General features: G+C 39.1%; 3 protein-coding genes and 1 pseudogene across 8 annotated transcripts; 2 read left to right on the top strand and 2 right to left on the bottom strand.

Annotated features, from left to right (window-relative positions):
• On the bottom strand, positions 1 to 4,205 carry LOC148698196 (protein PLASTID TRANSCRIPTIONALLY ACTIVE 16, chloroplastic-like). 3 transcript variants are annotated; one of them, XM_088691460.1, is made up of 9 exons: positions 4,166 to 4,205; positions 3,904 to 4,004; positions 3,340 to 3,434; positions 3,146 to 3,175; positions 1,954 to 3,066; positions 1,268 to 1,720; positions 1,093 to 1,161; positions 806 to 864; positions 1 to 714 (listed from the first exon to the last, which is right to left on the bottom strand). In XM_088691460.1, exons 5-9 carry the CDS (start codon positions 2,401 to 2,403, stop codon positions 171 to 173), a joined length of 1,575 nt encoding a protein of 524 aa, XP_088547586.1. In that variant the 5' UTR covers positions 2,404 to 3,066; positions 3,146 to 3,175; positions 3,340 to 3,434; positions 3,904 to 4,004; positions 4,166 to 4,205; the 3' UTR covers positions 1 to 170. The 3 variants fall into 3 exon arrangements, with proteins under 3 accessions (XP_088547586.1, XP_088547587.1, XP_088547585.1); XM_088691461.1 differs by lacking the exon at positions 3,340 to 3,434 and having other exon boundaries at positions 4,166 to 4,203; XM_088691459.1 differs by lacking the exons at positions 3,340 to 3,434; positions 4,166 to 4,205 and having other exon boundaries at positions 1,954 to 3,175; positions 3,904 to 4,009.
• A 402-nt stretch (positions 4,206 to 4,607) lies between these two features.
• On the bottom strand, positions 4,608 to 9,636 carry LOC137714879 (uncharacterized). Of its 4 annotated transcripts, none has more exons than XM_068454037.2 (12): positions 9,416 to 9,636; positions 9,221 to 9,310; positions 8,944 to 9,066; positions 8,516 to 8,680; positions 8,347 to 8,427; positions 8,077 to 8,213; positions 7,665 to 7,709; positions 6,486 to 7,310; positions 6,043 to 6,231; positions 5,814 to 5,945; positions 5,527 to 5,628; positions 4,608 to 5,434 (listed from the first exon to the last, which is right to left on the bottom strand). In XM_068454037.2, the coding sequence occupies exons 1-12, from the start codon at positions 9,434 to 9,436 to the stop codon at positions 4,792 to 4,794; spliced, it is 2,553 nt and encodes an 850-aa protein (XP_068310138.2). In that variant the 5' UTR covers positions 9,437 to 9,636; the 3' UTR covers positions 4,608 to 4,791. The 4 variants fall into 4 exon arrangements, with proteins under 4 accessions (XP_068310138.2, XP_068310139.2, XP_088547584.1 ...); XM_068454038.2 differs by having other exon boundaries at positions 5,814 to 5,942; XM_088691458.1 differs by having other exon boundaries at positions 5,814 to 5,942; positions 6,043 to 6,222.
• A 3,245-nt stretch (positions 9,637 to 12,881) lies between these two features.
• On the top strand, positions 12,882 to 17,016 carry LOC148698195 (uncharacterized). Its single transcript, XM_088690400.1, has 3 exons — positions 12,882 to 14,405; positions 15,101 to 15,282; positions 15,612 to 17,016. Exons 1-3 carry the CDS (start codon positions 12,882 to 12,884, stop codon positions 17,014 to 17,016), a joined length of 3,111 nt encoding a protein of 1,036 aa, XP_088546526.1.
• A 35-nt stretch (positions 17,017 to 17,051) lies between these two features.
• On the top strand, positions 17,052 to 17,862 carry LOC148698194 (secreted RxLR effector protein 161 pseudogene; annotated as a pseudogene).
• The last annotated feature ends 2,202 nt before the right edge of the window (positions 17,863 to 20,064 follow it).

Below are 20,064 nucleotides of genomic sequence, written 5' to 3'. Positions count from 1 at the left end.
GAGAGTAATTCATTATTCATTGAGAAAAGACTTTAACCAGTACAAAAATTATTTGCTAGAACTCGTGTAAAATTAAACATCTTCCAAATTTCAATAACACCACAATCTACTACACATTCCTTCACCAAAATAGTCTGAAAAGACTATTACTTGGCAAGTAATTAATCGTCTCACTCATCGTCAACATACACAGTTTCCTGCGTAAACAAGCCCCCGAACACCTTCCTCACTTCTTTCTTCGCATCTGTTTGTTCAGCTTTAGGCTTTGGCTGCTCCTTAGGTTTCAAAGAAGCTGGTTTTGGAGTTGAAACTGGCTTGGAAACCGCTTTCTGTGGAGATAAAGTCCGAGCCCTTGACTGTCCTCTGACGGTCGCAATCTGCACTTTTGGTTTTGGCGTCTCTATGGACTTTTGAACTGTATCCACAACTTGTGTGCTAAACTTTTCCCACGACATCCTTGTGCCAATGTTTTTTGCCTTGTTCAAAAGGCCATCTATTGAGGCCCCTGCAGTATCAGCCTTCACTTGAGCATCTTCAGCTAAACTTGAGGCGCGAGCTTCTTGCTCGGTCAGCTTTTTTACCTCTTCTTCAAGTTTCTTCGTCGCCTCAGCTGCTTCGCGCGCTCTCTCGGAAGCTATTATTGCCTCTTCTTCCGCCTTTGCCTTCGCAATCATTTCTGCATAAGCTTTCCTTCTTCCATCCTCAGGGATGGTACTATATAAAGCCAATAAAACATGCACCACAGTTAGAAAAATCTTCCATATAAAGTAATTTTTTAAATAAGAAAACATGACTAGGGTTCTACCCGAAAAGCTGATCTACAGGCCTCATGGGTGCAGATGGATCGGTATATACTTCCACAACCTTGCCAATCATAAAAAATAAATAATTTAAATCAAAGGGAAGCCAACAGAAAAATACTATATACTAGTAACCAATCAATGTATGTAATAACTTTGAATATATACATATGGGAAGGAAAGAAAAAGTAATGTTTGATCGATCACATTTATCACAACGGTCAAACCGGCTGAGATAGATAGAGCCCAATTGACGAAAGATGTGATCTGCAATGTCTTCAGTTTTGTGTACCTTATTTTCCGTCATGGAAGTATTTGAGAAAACATCTGCCACCAGGGCTGCAATCTGAGACTTGGCTACCTAGTTGTGTAATGTTCAATATTATCAGGACAAACTACGAAAGTTTAATGTCAAAAAATAAAAACGAAAGCATAACACTAATATTGCATACATTACATTACATTACTTTGTAGTCGTTTGCACCTCCGCTTCCTTCAGCTGACACAACAATGTTATAAGAGCTCTCCAGCGAAAAATCTTCCGTCAAGCTTGTCTTTATAAAGGTGTAGCTAACGTCCATTTCGATGACTTTTTGCAAAAACTCAGCGACTGTCAATGACTGAGCTCGCGAGAAGAGGTTGTTGAAGAATGAAGATATGCCATCTAGTACATTGTTCGTTGATGATCCCACTGAGTTTCCATCATAGATTATCGCCACATGGCCAACACCGGCCAGTTGGGCAGCTTGAATCACCTGCAAGGCGTCAAATGGGCTGACTTCCGTCGTTGGACCATTCTCGGCAGGGCCAATGGTGACGACTACTTTGCTGGCGTTTCCAATGGCTTTGGCAATGGACTCAGCATCTTGGAAGACGGATTCGACCGCGTTGAGGCGTTTTGATTCATCATTTGATATGATCTAGTGTACAAAATGCTTGCACAGCGAAAGATAAGTCTTCTACCACTAAAGCAATCGATACTTTTAATGTTGATTTCATTGTTTAAGAAGGCGTTATAATTCCCGTCAAAAAAATCATCATGGTTAATTTTAGACAACGTTACATCAGTCCCGTGGTCGAAGTGAGCATTATAAAGTCTGGTACGACATTGTTGCAACTGACATTGTTCATAAAATTGGTTTGAGAAGCTAACCTTGTATTTAGAAGCAACTCGAGCCAACTCCTGAGCAGCACCAAGCTCAGGCACACCAGCCCGTACGCTAAAACCTTCACGCAGAAGGGTCTGCGCTATCCGAACCCCAACCTGCCCGGTTGCTCCAGCAACAAACACAGTTCCAGGGTCCTTCGCTCTTTGGCTCCCGAATGACAGACCTAAAGAAGGCCGACTCACAACGGGGACCAAAGACTTTACGTCGGGCATTTTGCCAAAATTAAACCGGAAAGGGCTGGAATTGGTGGAGTCATCAGCTTGTCCTTCGTCCGACACTGAACCATCGTCCCCGGACTTACCAAACCGAAACGCAGACAAGGGTCCTGCCCTCTTGGCGAAGACCGAGAGCCTCGGGTTCTTGAGGTTTGTTGCTCTTGATGGGTTGGGTGTGGAGGTTAGAAAAAACGAATTGGAAGTGAGAGTTGGAGCCATTGATGCAAAGAGTGGCTCTTTCCCTCACACTTCAGATTTTTTGCATATCCATGACAGGCTCCGGCACAGTACGAGCCTTTGGCACGAATATTATCTGGATGGGAGGGTATGGAAGCAGGCGAATGAAATGGCGCCATGTGGCACGGTATATCTACTTGAGGAAAATTGGACACCAAGAATTTTAATGGCGGATTGAACCTCCAGAAAATGACATAGAGCCATGATATTTCTATATTCCACAGAAATAATAAGATAGGCATGGCCCGCGGATGCATAGTATGTAATTCAGATCCTCTCTGAATATATCCAGACCCGATGGACCAGAAAATTCTCTCATTGGCACATTCACTGGCCCACTTCATACAAAACCAAGCCTTGAACAACTCAAATCTCTTTCTCTCTTGAACAACCTGAATTCCTTGGTCCGTCGCCCCCGGACAGAGTCTGAAGCGGATTTGAATTCCATAATATGGTCTAAATAACTTAATGTCCATAATTTTGGTAGTTTCGTTGAAGCACCATAAGAGAGTGAGCAAGAAGAGATCTCGGGAACTTTAATGGCAACACGCCGGTGGGATAGCAAAAATCTTGTCTCTCACCGGAGATGCCAACACACGGGTGTGTATTCCCAGTTACTGAGCAAAATCTCCGGCAAGAGGTTATCTGCTCTTTAACAGAAGTACCATAAGACTCGAAGCCTAAAGCAAGTAGGTCGATGTAACTCAGGGAACACGAAAACTACCTATTGAATAGGAGTTTTGCTAGGGACTACCTGCGAAAAGTGAAGGATGGACGGGTGAGGGTCGGAAACCAAAAAGAACAACCCAGAAAACATATTAACTCAGGGAACACGTAAACAAATTTTCAGTCGAAGACCACCTAAAACCTTAAACACAACCTGGCAAGCAAAATATAATCGTGTACTAGTATGCTCACCGAGATCTTCACTACAAAACAGACGAGCTCTCATCCTTCATTCCCCTTCCATGAGGGTTGGTATCAGCATCCAAGTCCATAACCATAAGCCGCATCTACTTATGCTAAGTCAGACAACACGTCACAAATACAACTCCATGCTTCACATCTCCAACAAAACTCACACAATCAATTTGCTACTTAAATGCTAATTCTTAAGCTTCTTAAGCATAGACTACTAGCATCCACGGTAACAAACTATTTACTTTAGCAACGGAAACCATCTCACAACCTCAAAGTTAATCATATACCGCAAAACAAATCCTTTTGCAAATGGCGGTAATACATCAAAATGGATGTGTCATTGTAGTTCCGAAAATGAATAGAAATCCATGCCAAGATGCAGAAAATACTTATGACCGACTATTGAAAGGAAATGAGAGTAAAAACTGCAGCCAAAGATTCACATACCATGTCTAAATGAACGATTAAAATCACAATTTTTCAACGGTACTGCCCAACGACAGAAAAGTATTATAACAAGTTTTCCTATCAAAATTAAATGTGACTACCATCCCAACCAACCTTATAGCTGGTATCAACATCAGGACCGGACAAATCCAGACCACAGCACCGTGGACAATTTTAGATAAATTAGTCCGAGGAACAACTCTCAAGCTGCCAACCTTAAAATTTAAACACAAATGAAGTAAGAAAGTAACAACAATATACAAACTAGGAGGGGAAAAGAGAGAGATTATTAGATTGAAAGAGGGAGAAAGAGGATTCCCCTAGAGACACTGCGTTGTTCCTCTAAAAGAGCCCGTAAAGGCATAGAAAAGCTTACCTGAATCAATGGTCAAAATGTGAATCTGCACATGATCTGCTCAAGTAGTTCACACCTAGTTGACACAAATTTCATCTACCAATTAACCAGGAAGCTAGTTTTAGTAAATGCTCATCAATGAAACAGACCTTCAGATTCTTTACGTTGTAAGAAACAAATAATGTCAACCAATCATACGGCCGGAACAAATTCTACCCAAAATTATAACCAACTTTGCACATTAAACAAGCTAACAATGCCCAAATACAAAATTCAATCAAGTGTTCAACAACTAAAAAAACTAGAACTCCAATTCAAAATCAAAATCAGACAAAAACCAATAATCCACATCCATATGATGATGACATCCTACAAAACAACAAATCATATTCACAATTCACAAAAGACAACCATTACCAGAAAATCTAGCAGCAAGGTCTGCATAAAGTTGAACTCAAGAGAATTGCTCAGGAAATCCTCATTTATCCACTTAAGCTGCCAGCAGTAAACACAGATTACATTAAACAGTAATCAAAACATAGAAATACTCACATTCAAACAAATTATACTCCTACCAAATCTGAAATGTTATTGTTTAATATAATTAAAAAGATTAAACATCACAGTGTCCAAACACAGAAACAAATTTAGTGACTAATGCCCTTTTTTGCTTTAAGTGATTCGAGAGCCTTCTTGCGTAACTCAATCTCAAGTTTCTTCTGAACAGCCTCCGTCTCTTCATTGTCACTTGAATGAAGCTCCCTCCTGCCTACATGTTCACCATCTGAAGCAGAAGCACCACTGTAATTCTTCCCTTTCAGCTTCTCTGCACGACGTTCTTCTTTTCTGCGACGTCTCTCCTCACGTCTTCGGCGCTTCTTCTCCTTCCTCGATCTCTTTTCCTCTTTCCTTCTCCTTTTAGCATCCTTCCTCTCGTCTATTTCAGAATCATTGCTGTAATCATCCTCTGAAGTAACTTCTTGCCTCTCTGATCTCTTATTCTTTCTTTTTCCCTTATCCCCACCTCTGCGTTTTCCACTTTCCTCGGAACCAGAATCAACAGTACCACTTCGATTACTAGGATCAACCTTTTCAACTGATGAGTGCACAGATCCAAGTTTGTGATGCCGATCACTGTCCTTGGAATTTTTTGAATGAGAGCGGTTCTTTTCATCAGATTTTCTACCATCATTGGGATTTTGCATCTCACCATGTAGAGAGTCCTTATATATGGTCGGGGAATGTTGTTGATCAGGACTTTCAGGAACCCCCCTCCCAGAAGATTTCCCACTGTCAGGAGTGTAACAATGTCAGATCTACAAATTAAGTGCATCCAAGTAAAATCATATATGCATTATAAAATGTGTTGCAGGCATATTTACCTCTTCATCTCCTGCTCTTTGTTTCTGAAGTCCTTATTACCCAGGCGATTCTTAGAGTACTCTTCCTTGTTACGAACCTTAGCAGGAGAAACTATCGGCTTGCTGATACCACACCAAAAAATCCAAAATTAGTAAAGATAAATTGAAAGAATGAAAATCTTCTAATGCTATGATAATTTATTTATTTTGAATTGAATAATACCATGATAAATGATAACAAAGAGTATATCAACAATATTCTGATAAATTTTCAAATGCAAATGAACCTAGTATAGTTCAGTTCTTACTCTTCACTTGTGTCGGGACTTCCACGACGAAGTTGTTCTCTTAGTTTCCTTGGAGGACTTGAGCTAACATTCCGAGTCATTTGCTCCCTTGGTCGTCTAACTGGACTCTCATCTGGGCTAGACAAACTTCTTCTAATGCAGCATGAAATAGTAAGTACAAAACTAATAAAATAATCAAAGACTAACGTTGTGAGATCATTTGAATCAAATATGCAGCCAAGATGTATACCTCCTTTCTTCACTAGAATTTCTTACGCCTGGTTGAGATTCTGAGAGTATGCGAGACCTCTCTGGTGATGGCAAGAAATCTGTTGCTCTTTTACGCGAATCATTCCCATTCTTTAATTCCCTCTGCAATGACCCATGCGAGCTAGACCGGTGTGGCACGGGAGAAGTTTTTTCAAGGGATCTGTAAACACTGTTTTTTATAAGATCGCTGTTTTTCTCAACATGCCTTATAAAAAAAAATTATCTAAACAGGTAGCTAAGAACTAATTGACAATATGCAACAGAAGTCCCTACAAGGAAAGCTCTCCATAACTTAATCTCACAAATTGATACCACTACAGAACTTCTAATGTGCTTAAATCTGGCGTGCAATGCACCAAACAAAAGCCTATGGGTCAGGGAAAAAAAAAAACAGAATTCTTAAAAAAACATAGTTATATAAACCTGGTTCTTTCTTGAGGAGATTGTGAGGGAGATCTTCGAAGCTTTGATGTTCTCCTGATTGGCGAAGGGGAATCATGCTTAATAGGAGATGAACTTCGACCATGCGGAGACGGAGACCTATGCAGAGGAGTTGGTGACCTCCTGCTACGAACTGGTGACCTATGCTGCAAGGGAGACACATACCGATCCCGTGTATTCAATGGGGATCTTCGATAAGACCGTCGTACAGGTGAGGGTGATCTGCGACGCACAGGTGAGCGAGATCTGCAACGTCGCAAAGGAGAGGGCGACCTGCGACGTCGCACAGGTGAGGGTGACCTGCGACGCCGGACAGGCGAGGGTGATCTGGGACGCCGGACAGGCGATGGTGATCTGCGGCGACGGACAGGGGAGGGTGATCTGCGGCGCCGGACAGGGGAGGGTGATCTGTGGCGCCGCACAGGGGAGGGTGATCTGCGACGCCGCACAGGGGAGGGTGATCTGCGACGCCGCACAGGGGAGGGTGATCTGCGGCGCCTGACTGGTGAGGGTGATCTGTGGCGCCGGACAGGTGAGGGTGATCTGCGGCGCCGGACAGGTGAGGGTCTACGCCAATATGGAGAACGTACTCTACGCCGATATGGAGAGGGTGATCTTTGTTGGGAATTTGATCTAGATCTTTGCCTGGAATAAGGTGATCTTCTTCTCGGGGAGATTGATCCCTCAGGTGAATGCCTCCGAACAGTTGTAATAGGCCGTCTTGGTGGAGAGCGATCACTTTCAGAAGAAATGGATCGTCTCGATGCTTTTGGCGACTTGGAAATACTTCGTGATCGGTGTCTTTCACTAAATAATTATAATTATTGTGAGACCCGAAAAAGCTAGGAAATCTAAATTGAATTATCAATGTATATATGAGAAACTCTAGATAAATGCAATATCTAAAAAAAATGTTAGTCTAGTTAAGAAATGAAAATCAAAACAGGAAATTTAAACCAGAAGAGAATAAATTACGAGAGTTTTTTTATTTTCAATAACAAAACATACTCGGATAACTTTTAGCTTAGAATGTGACCTACTGATAGACCTAGAAGGCGGACCTTTGTTTAAAAGAACTGAAATCCAAATTTTTATTTGCTCTATAGCAACCGAGCAGTATATTTAATATTAATGACGGAAGATGATAGTCACGATAATTACCGAGGAGACAAAGATGAATTTTCTGAATTTGGAGATCTGGAAACCCTGCAGGAGATTACACGTATAACCTTTAGAACGACAGTGGGTTTTACACAATAAAATTAACAAAAGAAGTGAGAGAACTTTCACATCAAATCGTGTAGACAACAAAACGATATGGCTACAGTATTCCATATAGTTGAAGAACACGGAAGCATAGTATAATTAGACAAATGGTTACTAGTACTGAAAAGAAACAATTCAACAATTCCCATGCACGGAAAAGTTTGTTAAGCATAAGTGCAAAGCAAAGCATAGTTATACAGCACACATAATGCACAGAAAAGTTTGTTAAGCATAAGTGCAAAGCATAGTTATACAGCACACATAACAACAACACTAATGAATGGTAAAACAATTCCAAATTTCTTACTTGTTCCTTGCCTTCACACCATTCCTCTTTTCAGCTCCTCTTTCATCCTCATAACGATCATTTGAATCCCTTGGTGACATATGCTTTGTGTTTGGCTCCAATGCAGCATTGTTAGCTTTCTTACCAGCCCCTCCTTCCTACAGTAGTTTGAGGAAAAGGAATGAACCCAAATAATTGCAGAAGCTAGCTGAATGCATGAAAACACAAACGGAAGTTAAAACAAAACAACCCAGCTCTAGAGAATGGAACTCCAGCACGAAATATTATTACCATCTTCAACATCTCTTGTTGATCTATCCTCTCCTTCTCTTTCTTTTTCTGAATTTCGTTTGCAAACCTGTCTGCCTCCTCCTGCAAGAATCCATAACACAATATCATTAATAAAGCTGTATCATCTCAACAGACTTGGAACTCGATGTGACACTGAAAATATATTAACCTTCTTTTTCCGTGCTTCTTCTTGTTTGGCATCCAAAAATTGTTGAGGTACACCACTAGCATTGTTTTGCGCACTGATAAGCAGCGTCCAAAGCTCTTTCATAAACTTCACAGTATTTTTCTCCATAAATCCGGTAAGCGATATTTGAATTTCCTTCCCATTCACCTACAAATTGTAGCAAACATATGCAGTTCAAACAACATAACTATTAACCACAAATGCACAGACCCAGGGATCTCATACCAACAAATCTTAATCAATAAATAATCAAAATTAACACAAGTTGACATCTAGGTGAAGGGCTATGACAACATTTATCACTATGGGAAATCATATGGTTCACCCTCCCTCATTATTAACTAGACATACTTATGCACTAACGAAAAGCCATAATTAACAGTAAACCTATCAGCTAAGCAATAAATTACCTTTCCTTCCAAAAGACCATAAATAAAGTTGATAAGAACTTCATCTTCGAACCCAAGAAGCTCCGTTGCCCGATTAGCAATCCACGGGCGCATAACATCCATACTCACCTTCGACATATCGACCTACAACACATAATTCATCCACAATTAACCACACCAATTGGTCAAACCCGATTTCGTCAACTCTTAAGCAATACCCAATTCTCAAAAATTAACAAAATTTCTATGCAAATTCAAATTTCGATTATATTCAAACAAATAAAATTAAGAGACTAACCAAATGTTCCAATTCAGGCGCAAATTTCTGAGATTTTAGTAGCTTGGCTTGCTTATTGGAAAACCTAGTGTCCTGATCGGCGGACGTACCCTGAACAAACACAATCCAAATAAGTCAATCAGTAAAAATTAAAGCTTCTGAATTAGAAGATCTGGGTTAGTTAATTGAGTCGAAATCCGATACAATTCGACTTACCCTGAAGAAGCCACCAGACATTTTCAGGGTCTGCGACAATGAAAGCTGAAGGCTTTCTGTGAAGATCGAGGAGAGAGAGAGATGGTAGCAGAGCGGCCGGTGAGTAGTTGAGCTTTACGCCATGTGTGTGGGTAGTGGGGGAACTTATTCTCACGGTTGGGAATAGGGTCGGTACGAGAGACTCGAGAGAGACCTTATAAATTGTGAGACTGTATTGGGCCAACGGCCCTATGCCCAAATTTGAGAAAGTATACTATTACCAATGTTTCCAGTTGTAGAAATGATTTCTGAATTTTATCCATAATTTAATTTGAGTTCTTACATATTAGTTTTTTTAAGACTTCGAATTTAATAATGTGTTGTACTATTGGTTTTTTCATTAACCTCGTCTATTTTTCTATTAAATTTAGGTGTATATTATGGACTTAACGAGCCCCGAGTGCAAAGAAGTATCATCCTTCTTTTATTAAGAACTCAAGGCTTAACACAGTCTCTTTTCTCTCTCAATTTGTCCAACCCCATTATAAAGGGTATCCATTCTCCTTATAAAGGCTTAACACAGTCTCCTTAAATTTGACATGCTAGATGCCCCTTTGTTCTTTGGCCAACACATGGCAACGAAGTGAAATCTATTCAGATTCACTTGCATGTTTTCTTGAGACAACTCATGCCGAACTCCTTGCTGAAATATGAAGTTGGTGGGACCCCGCATCCAAACGCCTTATCTGTCAGCCTTTATGTCCCTTCATAGACTTTTGTTCTGTTGGATAGCCTCCACGTAGCCTGGAGTTAATGTCTAAGTAGGTATGTCTCTCTATTCCTGGGACCTTGTGCTATAAAGCTATATGTACACCACCTTGCCCTTAGAGGTCAAAAAGTACCTTATGGGAAGCACTTGGCCTCGTCACTGATAGACAATTTAGATTGTTAGCAGTCTTCTATAGCCCTCGAGATTGTCCTCTCAATCTTGTCGAGCGTTGGCCTTCCTTTGGGCCTGTGTCCTTGGGCTGGTGTTCCTTGGACTCTTGGGGTTGAAAAGGACCCTACATTAACATACTATGAAGTATAACTAACATGTGAAGAGATAATGAGATATGGAATTATATGACATATGGTTTTATATAAGTACTCTATTATCTAGAGTGTGTCAAACGGCATCGCTTGGGTGACATATTATATATTCTACTCACTGGGCAGGGTAGGGGTTGTTTGACAAAACTAGGGCTAGACGAGATGGTATTGTGTTAGAAGTGGGATTTGAGAGTTCTACTACTTTATGTACACCTATAAGGATTTTTGGTTATTTGTACAAGAGAGTTTTTTTTTTCCAATCTTGTATTTCGTTTATTTTTGTTTTTATTTTACTTTTTATTTGCGAACTGGATGCAGGGTTATATTTTCACTGATTTTGGATCCGGAACTTGACGATATTGAAGTCACAATGATGAAAAACGCTGTCTAATTTTCCCCCTCAAGTAGATCCCTCAATTGGTTTTACCATCTGCAACTCAAGACAGTAGATTCCTTCACACGTTCTTCGTTGCCTAACATATCTTCCAAACTGATATGTTGACAACTTATACCCCATTTGTTAGAAGCGAGACAAATTACTGCGTCAATATGCAGGGCGCTTCAGCCACGAGTACTCTCAGAAGCAGATGACAAGAAAGCCCTCAAAACATTCACGACTGGCACGAGGTACCTCGCTCACTATAGTTTTCAAATGATGCTCCGTTGTTATAAAACACGTCGTGCATTGGAGGATACCTTCTCTCTTTGTGTGATCGGTGAAGTTATCAAGGCAATAGGAGAGTAGTACTAGACTGGCCTTGAACGGGCATGTGGATAATTCGACTGAAAATCATGAAACGACGTGTAGAAATTGAGCTTCCAAATTTCCGACTTTAATTTTCATCAGAAGGGTCGTCATTCTTTAATTTCCACCGAGCCAGAAATCTGTTTCTCGTAATAATGATCGATTAAGAAGAGCTACAGCAGAGAGGAAAAAGTTTTTCGGATTGAAGATTAGAATCCCAATCTCAGATTGAAGGTTTTTAGTCGCATACTAATTTATCATAGGAATTTGACGCGAAAACGGAATGTCAGCTGTCGACTACCTGACGCGTTTGTTAGGGTAAAATTGGCAATCCCTGACATAATGCCTGAGTCTGTAATAGCTTAGACTTGTTATACATTTTCAATTGTAATAGTTTAAGTCTAGGAAGGGTTCTCACACTTTCGATGCAAAGATGTTACCTACACGCGATAAATATTCAGGTACGTTTGCATGCATACATCCAACTACTTTCATCTATATCTCATGTTATTGTTTTTGATATAGGACTCTTAACCATTGTGTGGTTTATCTCTTTAAAATATCTTATTCCTTTATTTTCGAGATTTTAAAGCATGCAAAATAGTCTAATTGCATTAGGACTAATCTGATGGTATTGAGACTTTTCAATCCGTGTTATCAAAACGTGTTTGGGTGTTGGTAGAGTTATTGATCAATATGGATTGCATGGTTAGCTAAAACTAGTTTTAGTTATGAAATCTTATCAGTTTAAATTGGTTCCCGTGCATTGAGGATTGAAAAGGAAGCTTTGAAATTGTTTCAAAAAGATGCCGCATATATGCATGTTTTTCTTGAAAGATAGATGTGCAGCAACTTTGTGATTTTAAAAAGGATATAACATTATTTGTCAGTGGCTGCCACATTGTGGTTTTTGATGAGCATGTGTTTTTAAAGGGAACCATTTATGCAGAGAAACTTATTTTATTAAAAAGGATTTTTGAAGAAGCATCAATTGGGTTTTTCGTGTGCGTGAAAAAATAATTGAAATACTGTTGTTTGCTTATGGTTCCAACAGCATGGGTTTTTAAGAGAAGATATTATTTTTCATGCTGTTTTTCTTTGAGGTTTTAAATTGAATATCAATTATGGAAATGAGCCTTGTGATTTTCGTAATTGATTGTTTTCCAAACAAACACTTCATCATATAAACATTCTGCATGATCGAGTTAGCATCATGCAAAGTTCGAGGGAAAGGTGATTGACGGTTGCGTTAGTACCGTGCCACTTCAACTCGAGGACTGAAGAAAGATCGAGTAGCAAAGCGCGAAGACAAAGCTGCCAACTGGTATGAGTGTCTAGTTGATGAGTTTTGTAAGTCTTTATGTATTCTTTCTTTCTTAGTGCTTCCTGGCTTGGTAGCCCGAGGATTTTCCCAGTGGTGGGTTTTGCCTCGTTAAATCCTACATCATGTGTGTGCTTTTTATATTCATGTTGAATATTTGTGTAGGATTAATTTTGCATAACTGATTAATTGAAACCATAATTTGCTTTAGCGTTAAGTTGTCATTTATAGATTAAGTTAGTACCCATCCTAGGACTTTCAATTGGTATCAGAGCAGGTCACTAAAAATATCTAGTGAGATCCGTGGGTAGTCTAGGATGAATCGGTCTATGGGTTCAGTTTCTCATCCGCCACATTTTGATGGCGACAACTACGCTGCATGGAAGGCAAAGATGAAATCATTTCTCTGGGCGCTTGACGATAGAGTGTGGCTTGCGGTTGAAGAAGGCTGGGAACCTCCAACGGTTGAAGAAACCAAAGGCGAAGGACAGTCTTCTGTTACTAATTCTATGCTTAAGCCTAGAAAGGTATGGAGTGAAGATGAACGCAACTCTAGCACATTCAATCAAAGAGCATTGAATGCGTTGTTCACTGCCGTTTCGCCTGAGCAATTTAACTACATCAGTAAATGCTCAACGGCGAAAGAAGCTTGGGATATTCTTGAAGTTACTCATGAAGGTAACTCCACGGTCAAAGAATCCAAGCTTCAAAATCTCATCACACAATTTGAAAATATCAAAATGCTAGATGATGAGAGTTTTTCTGACTTTTATGCTAAACTTAGTGTAATTGTCAATGGTTGTCACAATCTTGGTGACAGCATTCCAGAACATAGAGTTGTTAAGAAAATTCTAAGGTCTCTTCCTTCTAGGTTTCATGCGAAAAGGACAGCTATAGAAGAATCGAAAGATTTAAACACCTACAAGTTGGAACAATTGATTGGGTCATTACAAACATATGAGTCTGACTTTACCGAAGTCAAGAAAGGAAAAAATGTAGCCTTCAAAGTCAATAATGAAAAAGTGAATGAGGATTCATTTGAAAACCTGACTCAAGATGAATTTGCTCTTCTCACCAAACAAGCTAGAAAATTTTTGAAACTTAGAAGTTCCAGAGGACGTGAAAATCGAAATAATTTTGATTCAAATTCCAAAGTTCCTCGTTCTCGAGATTTTTCTCATGGAAATTCTTCTAAGTTTGTCAAACTTGGTGAAAAGAAAAGTTCAAATGACAGAGACAAGTGTTTTGAATGTCAAGGGTATGGACATCATGCTCATGAATGTGCCAATACTCTTAAAAAGCTGAAGGATGAAAAGAACAAGGCTTTAACTTCCACGTGGAGCGACAGTGATTCAGAGAAAGACACGGAATCTGAAGATGATAAGGAAGTGGTTGCATTTTTTGGAACTTTTGATGGATACGAGACGGATGATTCGGAAGTTGAAGAGCCTGATTCCGTAGAAGTCTTACAAAAGTACACTGCACTGTATGATATCACCATGAAAGTGAAGAAGGAAAATGAAGAACTGAAAAATAAACTCGTGCAGCTTGAAAGTGAGAAGAATGAAGCAAAAATCGAGCATCAATCTCAAATGGAACATGCAGAAAAGCTACGAGAGTCAATGTTGGAGAAGTTACATATGCTAGCATCAGACAACAAAGGTCTTGAAAATGAATTAAGTAACATAAAGAAGAAAGTTGAAGAGTTTAGCATTGGCTCAAGCAAAATTGACAAAATGTTGAGCTATGGAAAGATTTCAGGTGATAAAAGCGGTCTAGGTTTTGATATAACTGGAAGTTCGTCCACTTCTGTTACCAAGTTTGTTAAAGCGTTACAAGAACCTAGCATGAAGGTGAGTAGTGATGAACCTTTTGGAAATTCGTGCATCACTACAAAAGAGTCAAATTTCGTAAGAAATTTTGTTGGACCAAAGAAGTTCATTAGGTCAAAAAATTTTATTCCTATTTGTCACTTCTGTGAAAAAATAGGACATATTAGACCTAGGTGTTACAAGCTTAAAAAGGAAAATAAGACTAAAACTTCTTGGATTTCTGAAAAATCAAATCTCAAAAGGAGATTTGTGGCTCACCCAAAGGGAATGAATAGAATTTCAAAAATAATGCCTAACTTCCTTACTCCAAACTTAAAGCAAGTATGGAGAAGAAAAAAGACTCAAATTTGTCTATTGGATAAGGTGTCACCTTCATCTGAGGAAGACAATTTTACATGCTTGGTGGCATTCACTGCTCTCTCATCTTGTCAGTCTGATACTTGGTATCTAGACAGTGGTTGCTCAAGGCACATGACTGGAGACAAAAGATGGTTCACATCTTTCACCGAGGATTGTAAAAATGGAGCAGTCACGTTTGGAGATGGAAAAAAAGAGCAAGGATCGTTGGAAAAGGAGAAATCAAAACACTAGGAATTCCATGTTTAAAAAATGTCATGTTAGTGGATGGACTTAAAGCTAACCTAATTAGCATTAGTCAAATTTGTGACGATGATGATGCTGAAGTACTTTTCAATAAATTGAAATGTAGTGTAAAGGTTGCTAAAGAGGTTGACAGTTTTGAAGGAAAAAGGTCTAAGGACAATTGTTATTGTGTGAATGCAAATGAGTTACATGTGTCTGACATATGCAATAAGGCAACTGATGATATTTTGGATTTATGGCATAAACGATTAGGTCACATGAACTGTAAGGATTTGATCAAGCTTTCCAAGAAAGAGTATGTGAGGGGCTTACCGATGTTGACTGGAGAACTTGGAATTTGTGGAGAATGTCAAGTGGGAAAGCAAACAAAGAGTGCACACAAATCCACAAATTACATCTCAACTTCACGGCCTTTAGAACTAATGCACATGGACTTGGTTGGACCAGTACAAACCGAAAGCATTGGGGGAAAAAATACATACTTGTCTTGGTGGATGATTTCTCACGCTTTACTTGGGTTGCCTTCTTGCGAGAGAAATCTGATGCATTCACTGCATTCTTCGGTTTATTGAATAAAATTCAAAATGATAGAGTTAATTCAAATGATCGTGTGGTAAAACTCAGAACTGATCATGGAACTGAATTTGAAAACATATCATTTTCTAAGTTCTGTGATGAAAAAGGTATTGATCACAATTTTTCTGCTCCTATTACTCCTCAACAAAACGGAGTTGTGGAACAAAAGAATCGTGTTTTACTTGACATGAGTCGTGTCATGCTGACAAGCGCTCGTTTGGCAAAGCATTTCTGGGCTGAAGCAGTTAGCACTGCGTGCTATACGGCAAATAGAGTCTATCTTAGACCCGGTACAAAATGCACACCTTATGAGATCTGGAAAGGGAAGAAGCCAAATGTTAAGCATTTGCGAGTATTCGGTAGTATATGCTACATTTACAGAGATAGAGAAATGTTAGCAAAATTTGATTCAAGAAGTGATATTGGAATTTTTATAGGATACTCAATCACAAGTAGAGCATACAGGGTGTTCAACAAGAGAACACAAAATGTTATGGAGTCCATTAATGTCATTGTGAATGACTCTCTTTTAAATGTTGAACAACCTGCCTCAGATGAAGAATTCTTTCAAAGCAAATCAATTGATGGGTTATCCGCTACTCAGGGAGAAGTGCACCAAAATATTGACTCAACAAAAGTTTTGAGGAAAGGACACAAACAAGTGCAAAAAGATCATTCCAAGTCAGACATCATTGGTGACGTAGAAGATCAAATGTTGACAAGAAGTAAAACTACTGCTGTAGTAAACTTTACGTGCTATATATCAAAGATTGAGCCAAAAAATGCCAAGGAAGCTCTTTTAGATGATGACTGGATTATGGCCATGCAAAAGGAACTCGATCAATTTGTTCGCAATGATGTATGGTACCTTGTTCCCCGACCCCAAGAAACAAATGTTATAGGAACAAAGTGGGTGTTTCGGAACAAAACTGATGAACATGGCATCATCACGAGAAATAAAGCTCGTCTCGTGGCTCAAGGATACACTCAGGTAGAAGGTTTGGATTTTGATGAGACGTTTGCACCCGTTGCGAGATTGGAGTCCATTCGGTTGTTACTGGCTTTTGCTTGTCATCTGCGTTTCAAATTATATCAAATGGATGTCAAGAGTGCTTTCTTAAACGGAATACTTCAAGAAGAAGTCTATGTGGAGCAGCCAAAGGGATTTGTTGATCCAAAGCATCCTGATTATGTGTATCGTTTGAAGAAAGCCTTGTACGGTTTAAAACAAGCTCCGAGAGCATGGTACGACAAACTTTCATCGTACTTGTTAAGGAAAGGTTATACACGTGGAGCTGTTGACAAGACTTTGTTTGTCAAAAGAATCAAGAAGGACGTGGTGATAGCACAAGTATATGCGGATGATATAGTGTTTGGTTCCACATCTGCCACACTTGTAAAAGAATTTACTGAGGTCATGCAGAGTGAATTCGAAATGAGCATGTGTGGATAACTAAATTTTTTCTTGGGATTACAAGTCAAACAAAGTGAAGATGGTATTTTTGTCTTTCAGACAAAATATGCTAGTGACCTAGTTAAAAAATTTGGCTTGCATTCAGCAAAACCCGTCTCAAATCCCATGGCAACAACCACAAAACTTCACAAGGATCCAAATGGAAAAAGTGTTGATCAAACACTTTACAGAAGCATGATTGGAAGCTTGTTGTACCTTACTGCTAGTAGGCCTGATATCTCTTTCAGCGTTGGTGCTTGTGCACGTTGTCAAGCTGATCCAAAAGAATCGCATCTGGAAACTGTCAAAAGAATCATCAGGTATGTGAGTGGTACAATTGATTATGGTCTTCATTATTCCTTTGAAACCAATTCTGAAATTGCTGGATTTTCCGATGCCGATTGGGCAGGAAATGTTGATGACCGAAAAAGTACTTCTGGAGGTTGTTTCTATGTTGGAAATAATCTCGTTGCTTGGCATAGTAAGAAACAAAACTGTGTTTCTTTATCCACTGCCGAAGCTGAATACATTGCTGCTGGTAGTTGTTGTACGCAATTGCTTTGGATGAAGCAAATGCTTCGTGATTATGGCATTCATCAAAGTTCCTTTTCTGTTTTCTGTGACAACACTAGTGCCATAAACATTTCCAAAAATCCTGTTCAACATTCTCGTACCAAACATATTGACATTCGTCATCACTTTATTCGTGTTTTGGTTGAAGAGAAGGTTTTAGTGCTGGAATACATTGCCACTGAACATCAACTTGCAGACTTGTTTACTAAGCCTTTAGACACTCATCGTTTTGAAACCCTTCGCAAGGCTTTAGGAATATGTCGTGTGTCTTAACTTCTGTTGGTTTTCATTTTTCATGTTTCTTTTTCTCTCTTTTTTTTTTTTTTTTTTTTTTTTTTCTAGCTTCATAAAAAAAAAAAAAAAAAAAAAAGGTTTTCCATATCTTTTTATACACAACTTTTGTCCACAAAATTCTTTGCTTTGTGCTAAACATGATATATTTTGCCTTGGTGGTTGATACTATATGTATGTTCTCTGATTAAACTTGACTTCTTACCTGCACCTCTGCACCCTGTGAGCTTTTGAGCCTCCATTAGTGTATGCATTTTTCATACACTCTTAATTGTTTCTGTGTGATATATCTTATGTGATTTGACTCTCTAGAACTTGCTTTGAGATCTCTCAAGGCTTTGTATCACTACTTACTCTCCTCTTGAGATGAAATTATGACTTACGTTCTTCATCATTATCATATAAAGCCAGTGCCTTATTATTTTTCCTATCTGCATTATTGAGCCTCTCCTTAAGTGTATCTTATCCTCTTCCATTTTTATACACTGATTCTCACCTCCGTTGCAACATCAAAGACAATTGCATCAAATATTTTTTTAAGAAAGGTCCACGGTTGGTTCACTACTGAAGACCACAATATAGTGCTGATAGCACCCTCCCCAGTTAAGAAAAGATTCCGAAAAAAAAAAAAAAAAAAAAAAAAAAAAAAAAAAAGAAAAGAAAAAGGAACACGAAAAAGGGAATCAAAAGGTGTATGTATGCATACATGGTGGGTGTTTATCTCTGACAATCCTCAAAGGTCCAGTTGTACTTGAAGACCACAAATATATCCACTGTGCAGACCACTCTATAGTGCACTAATGGTTCTCTCTGCATCAAACTCTCTCCAGTTTTGTGTCTCAAGGACTCTATAGCTTCTCGAATTTCTATTCTCCTTATTCTCTTTTAACTTTATCCAGTCCCTAAGCCTAGTTACTACCCTTCGTAAGACTTTCTTTCATCTCTTGAGGGTAGGTGGTTGATGTGTGGAGATAAGATTAATCTGCAAGCCTATGGTAGAGTATTCACATAATGATCTTTTTGAGTGTAAACACTTCACCCCAAACACCTTGAGTGAAATTTGAGCATATTCCTTGTGAGTTTAGGGGTTGCTCTTGAGTTGGCTTGTTTAATCATATTGCATCTCTATAGTCCTGACTATTTTGGCTTTCTTTTGTTTGTATTATTTTCAGTGGACATTAAAAAAAAAAAAATTAAAAAAAAAAACGTTTTTTTTTTTTGTTTGCTTTATTCCTTTTGATTTCTAGATAATGAGTAGTTTTCATCTTTTTTCTTAGTTTATTTATTAATTTTTATCTGCTTATCTCTTTGGTCTTTTAAGTGGGGTTGAACTTGGACTTCTCTTTTGTTTGGTCTTTTTATACCCGTGCCTTTCCTTTGTTCATTATCAGTCAAACATCTCATACTCGTTTGTTACTTATACCGTGGCCTCCATCCTCCTTTGCTGTCGTCCTCATTCTTGTTTTCCATACAATTTTTTTCATGGCATCCTCACGCAAGTCTGCATGTCCTCCTGTTCTGAAAGGCAAGACTCCTGCTATTACTCCTTCCTTCTCTCCTCCCCGTACACGTTCTGTGCAACGTAAATTGTTTTCTTCCCCATCTGATTGTTCAGCTTCGCCTGATATTAATTTTTCCCAAGCGGTCTTCCAACAAATGCTTGATCTGAACAAGAAATTTTCTTTGCTCGAACGTTTCATTAAGTCCTCCACAACTGATCTCAGTCATCGTATTTCTAATTTGGAGCAATGTTTTCATCGCCTTCCCAATCACTTGTTTGCTCCTCTCATTCATATTTCTTCCTCTGATGACGAGGATGACTCCCACCCTGATTGTGTTCCATCATCTCCTCGTCCTCCTTGTCCACCTATTCCGGCCCACTCACCGCTGCCTACTCTTACTCCAGAAGATGATCCAGAAGAGGATCCCGAAGAAGATCCCGAAGACGATATGGACTATGATCTCTACTGGGTTTCGGACAACGATGGTGTTGTCAAGCATGATTGATTATTGGCTTTGGCGTTTCCCTGTGACAAAAAGGGGGAGAGACTAGAGTTAGGGGGAGAGACTTTAACTAGACAGTTTAGTTAGGGGGGGAGATTTTAGCTAGCAGGTTCTTTTTAGTTTTTAGTTGTGAGAGTTTCCATATTTATGTTCTTATTTGGATTTCTTAATAAAGTCTCT

This window comes from Pyrus communis, chromosome 3, assembly GCF_041283825.1.
Source record: "Pyrus communis isolate YQ-2024b chromosome 3, ASM4128382v1, whole genome shotgun sequence".
Classification (NCBI taxonomy): domain Eukaryota; kingdom Viridiplantae; phylum Streptophyta; class Magnoliopsida; order Rosales; family Rosaceae; genus Pyrus; species Pyrus communis.
The sequence above is the reverse complement of the archived record's forward strand: the minus strand, read 5'-3'. Positions and strand labels throughout refer to the sequence as shown.

Bases quoted from the DNA above. Each gene is read 5' to 3' on its own strand.
- LOC148698195 (XM_088690400.1), top strand. From the start codon at position 12,882: ATGGGTTCAGTTTCTCATCCGCCACATTTTGATGGCGACAACTACGCT. The intron at 14,406-15,100 runs GTGAGTAGTGAT...TGTAGTGTAAAG, and splicing joins TACAAGAACCTAGCATGAAG to GTTGCTAAAGAGGTTGACAG. The intron at 15,283-15,611 runs GTATGTGAGGGG...GGTAAAACTCAG, and splicing joins ATCAAGCTTTCCAAGAAAGA to AACTGATCATGGAACTGAAT.
- LOC148698196 (XM_088691460.1), bottom strand. From the start codon at position 2,403: ATGGCTCCAACTCTCACTTCCAATTCGTTTTTTCTAACCTCCACACCC. The intron at 865-1,092 runs GTACACAAAACT...ATGATTGGCAAG, and splicing joins CTTCCATGACGGAAAATAAG to GTTGTGGAAGTATATACCGA. The intron at 715-805 runs GTAGAACCCTAG...GGCTTTATATAG, and splicing joins CCTGTAGATCAGCTTTTCGG to TACCATCCCTGAGGATGGAA.
- LOC137714879 (XM_068454037.2), bottom strand. From the start codon at position 9,436: ATGTCTGGTGGCTTCTTCAGG. The intron at 6,232-6,485 runs GTTTATATAACT...TATAAAAAACAG, and splicing joins TCTCCTCAAGAAAGAACCAG to TGTTTACAGATCCCTTGAAA. The intron at 5,435-5,526 runs GTAAATATGCCT...CACTCCTGACAG, and splicing joins AAAGAGCAGGAGATGAAGAG to TGGGAAATCTTCTGGGAGGG.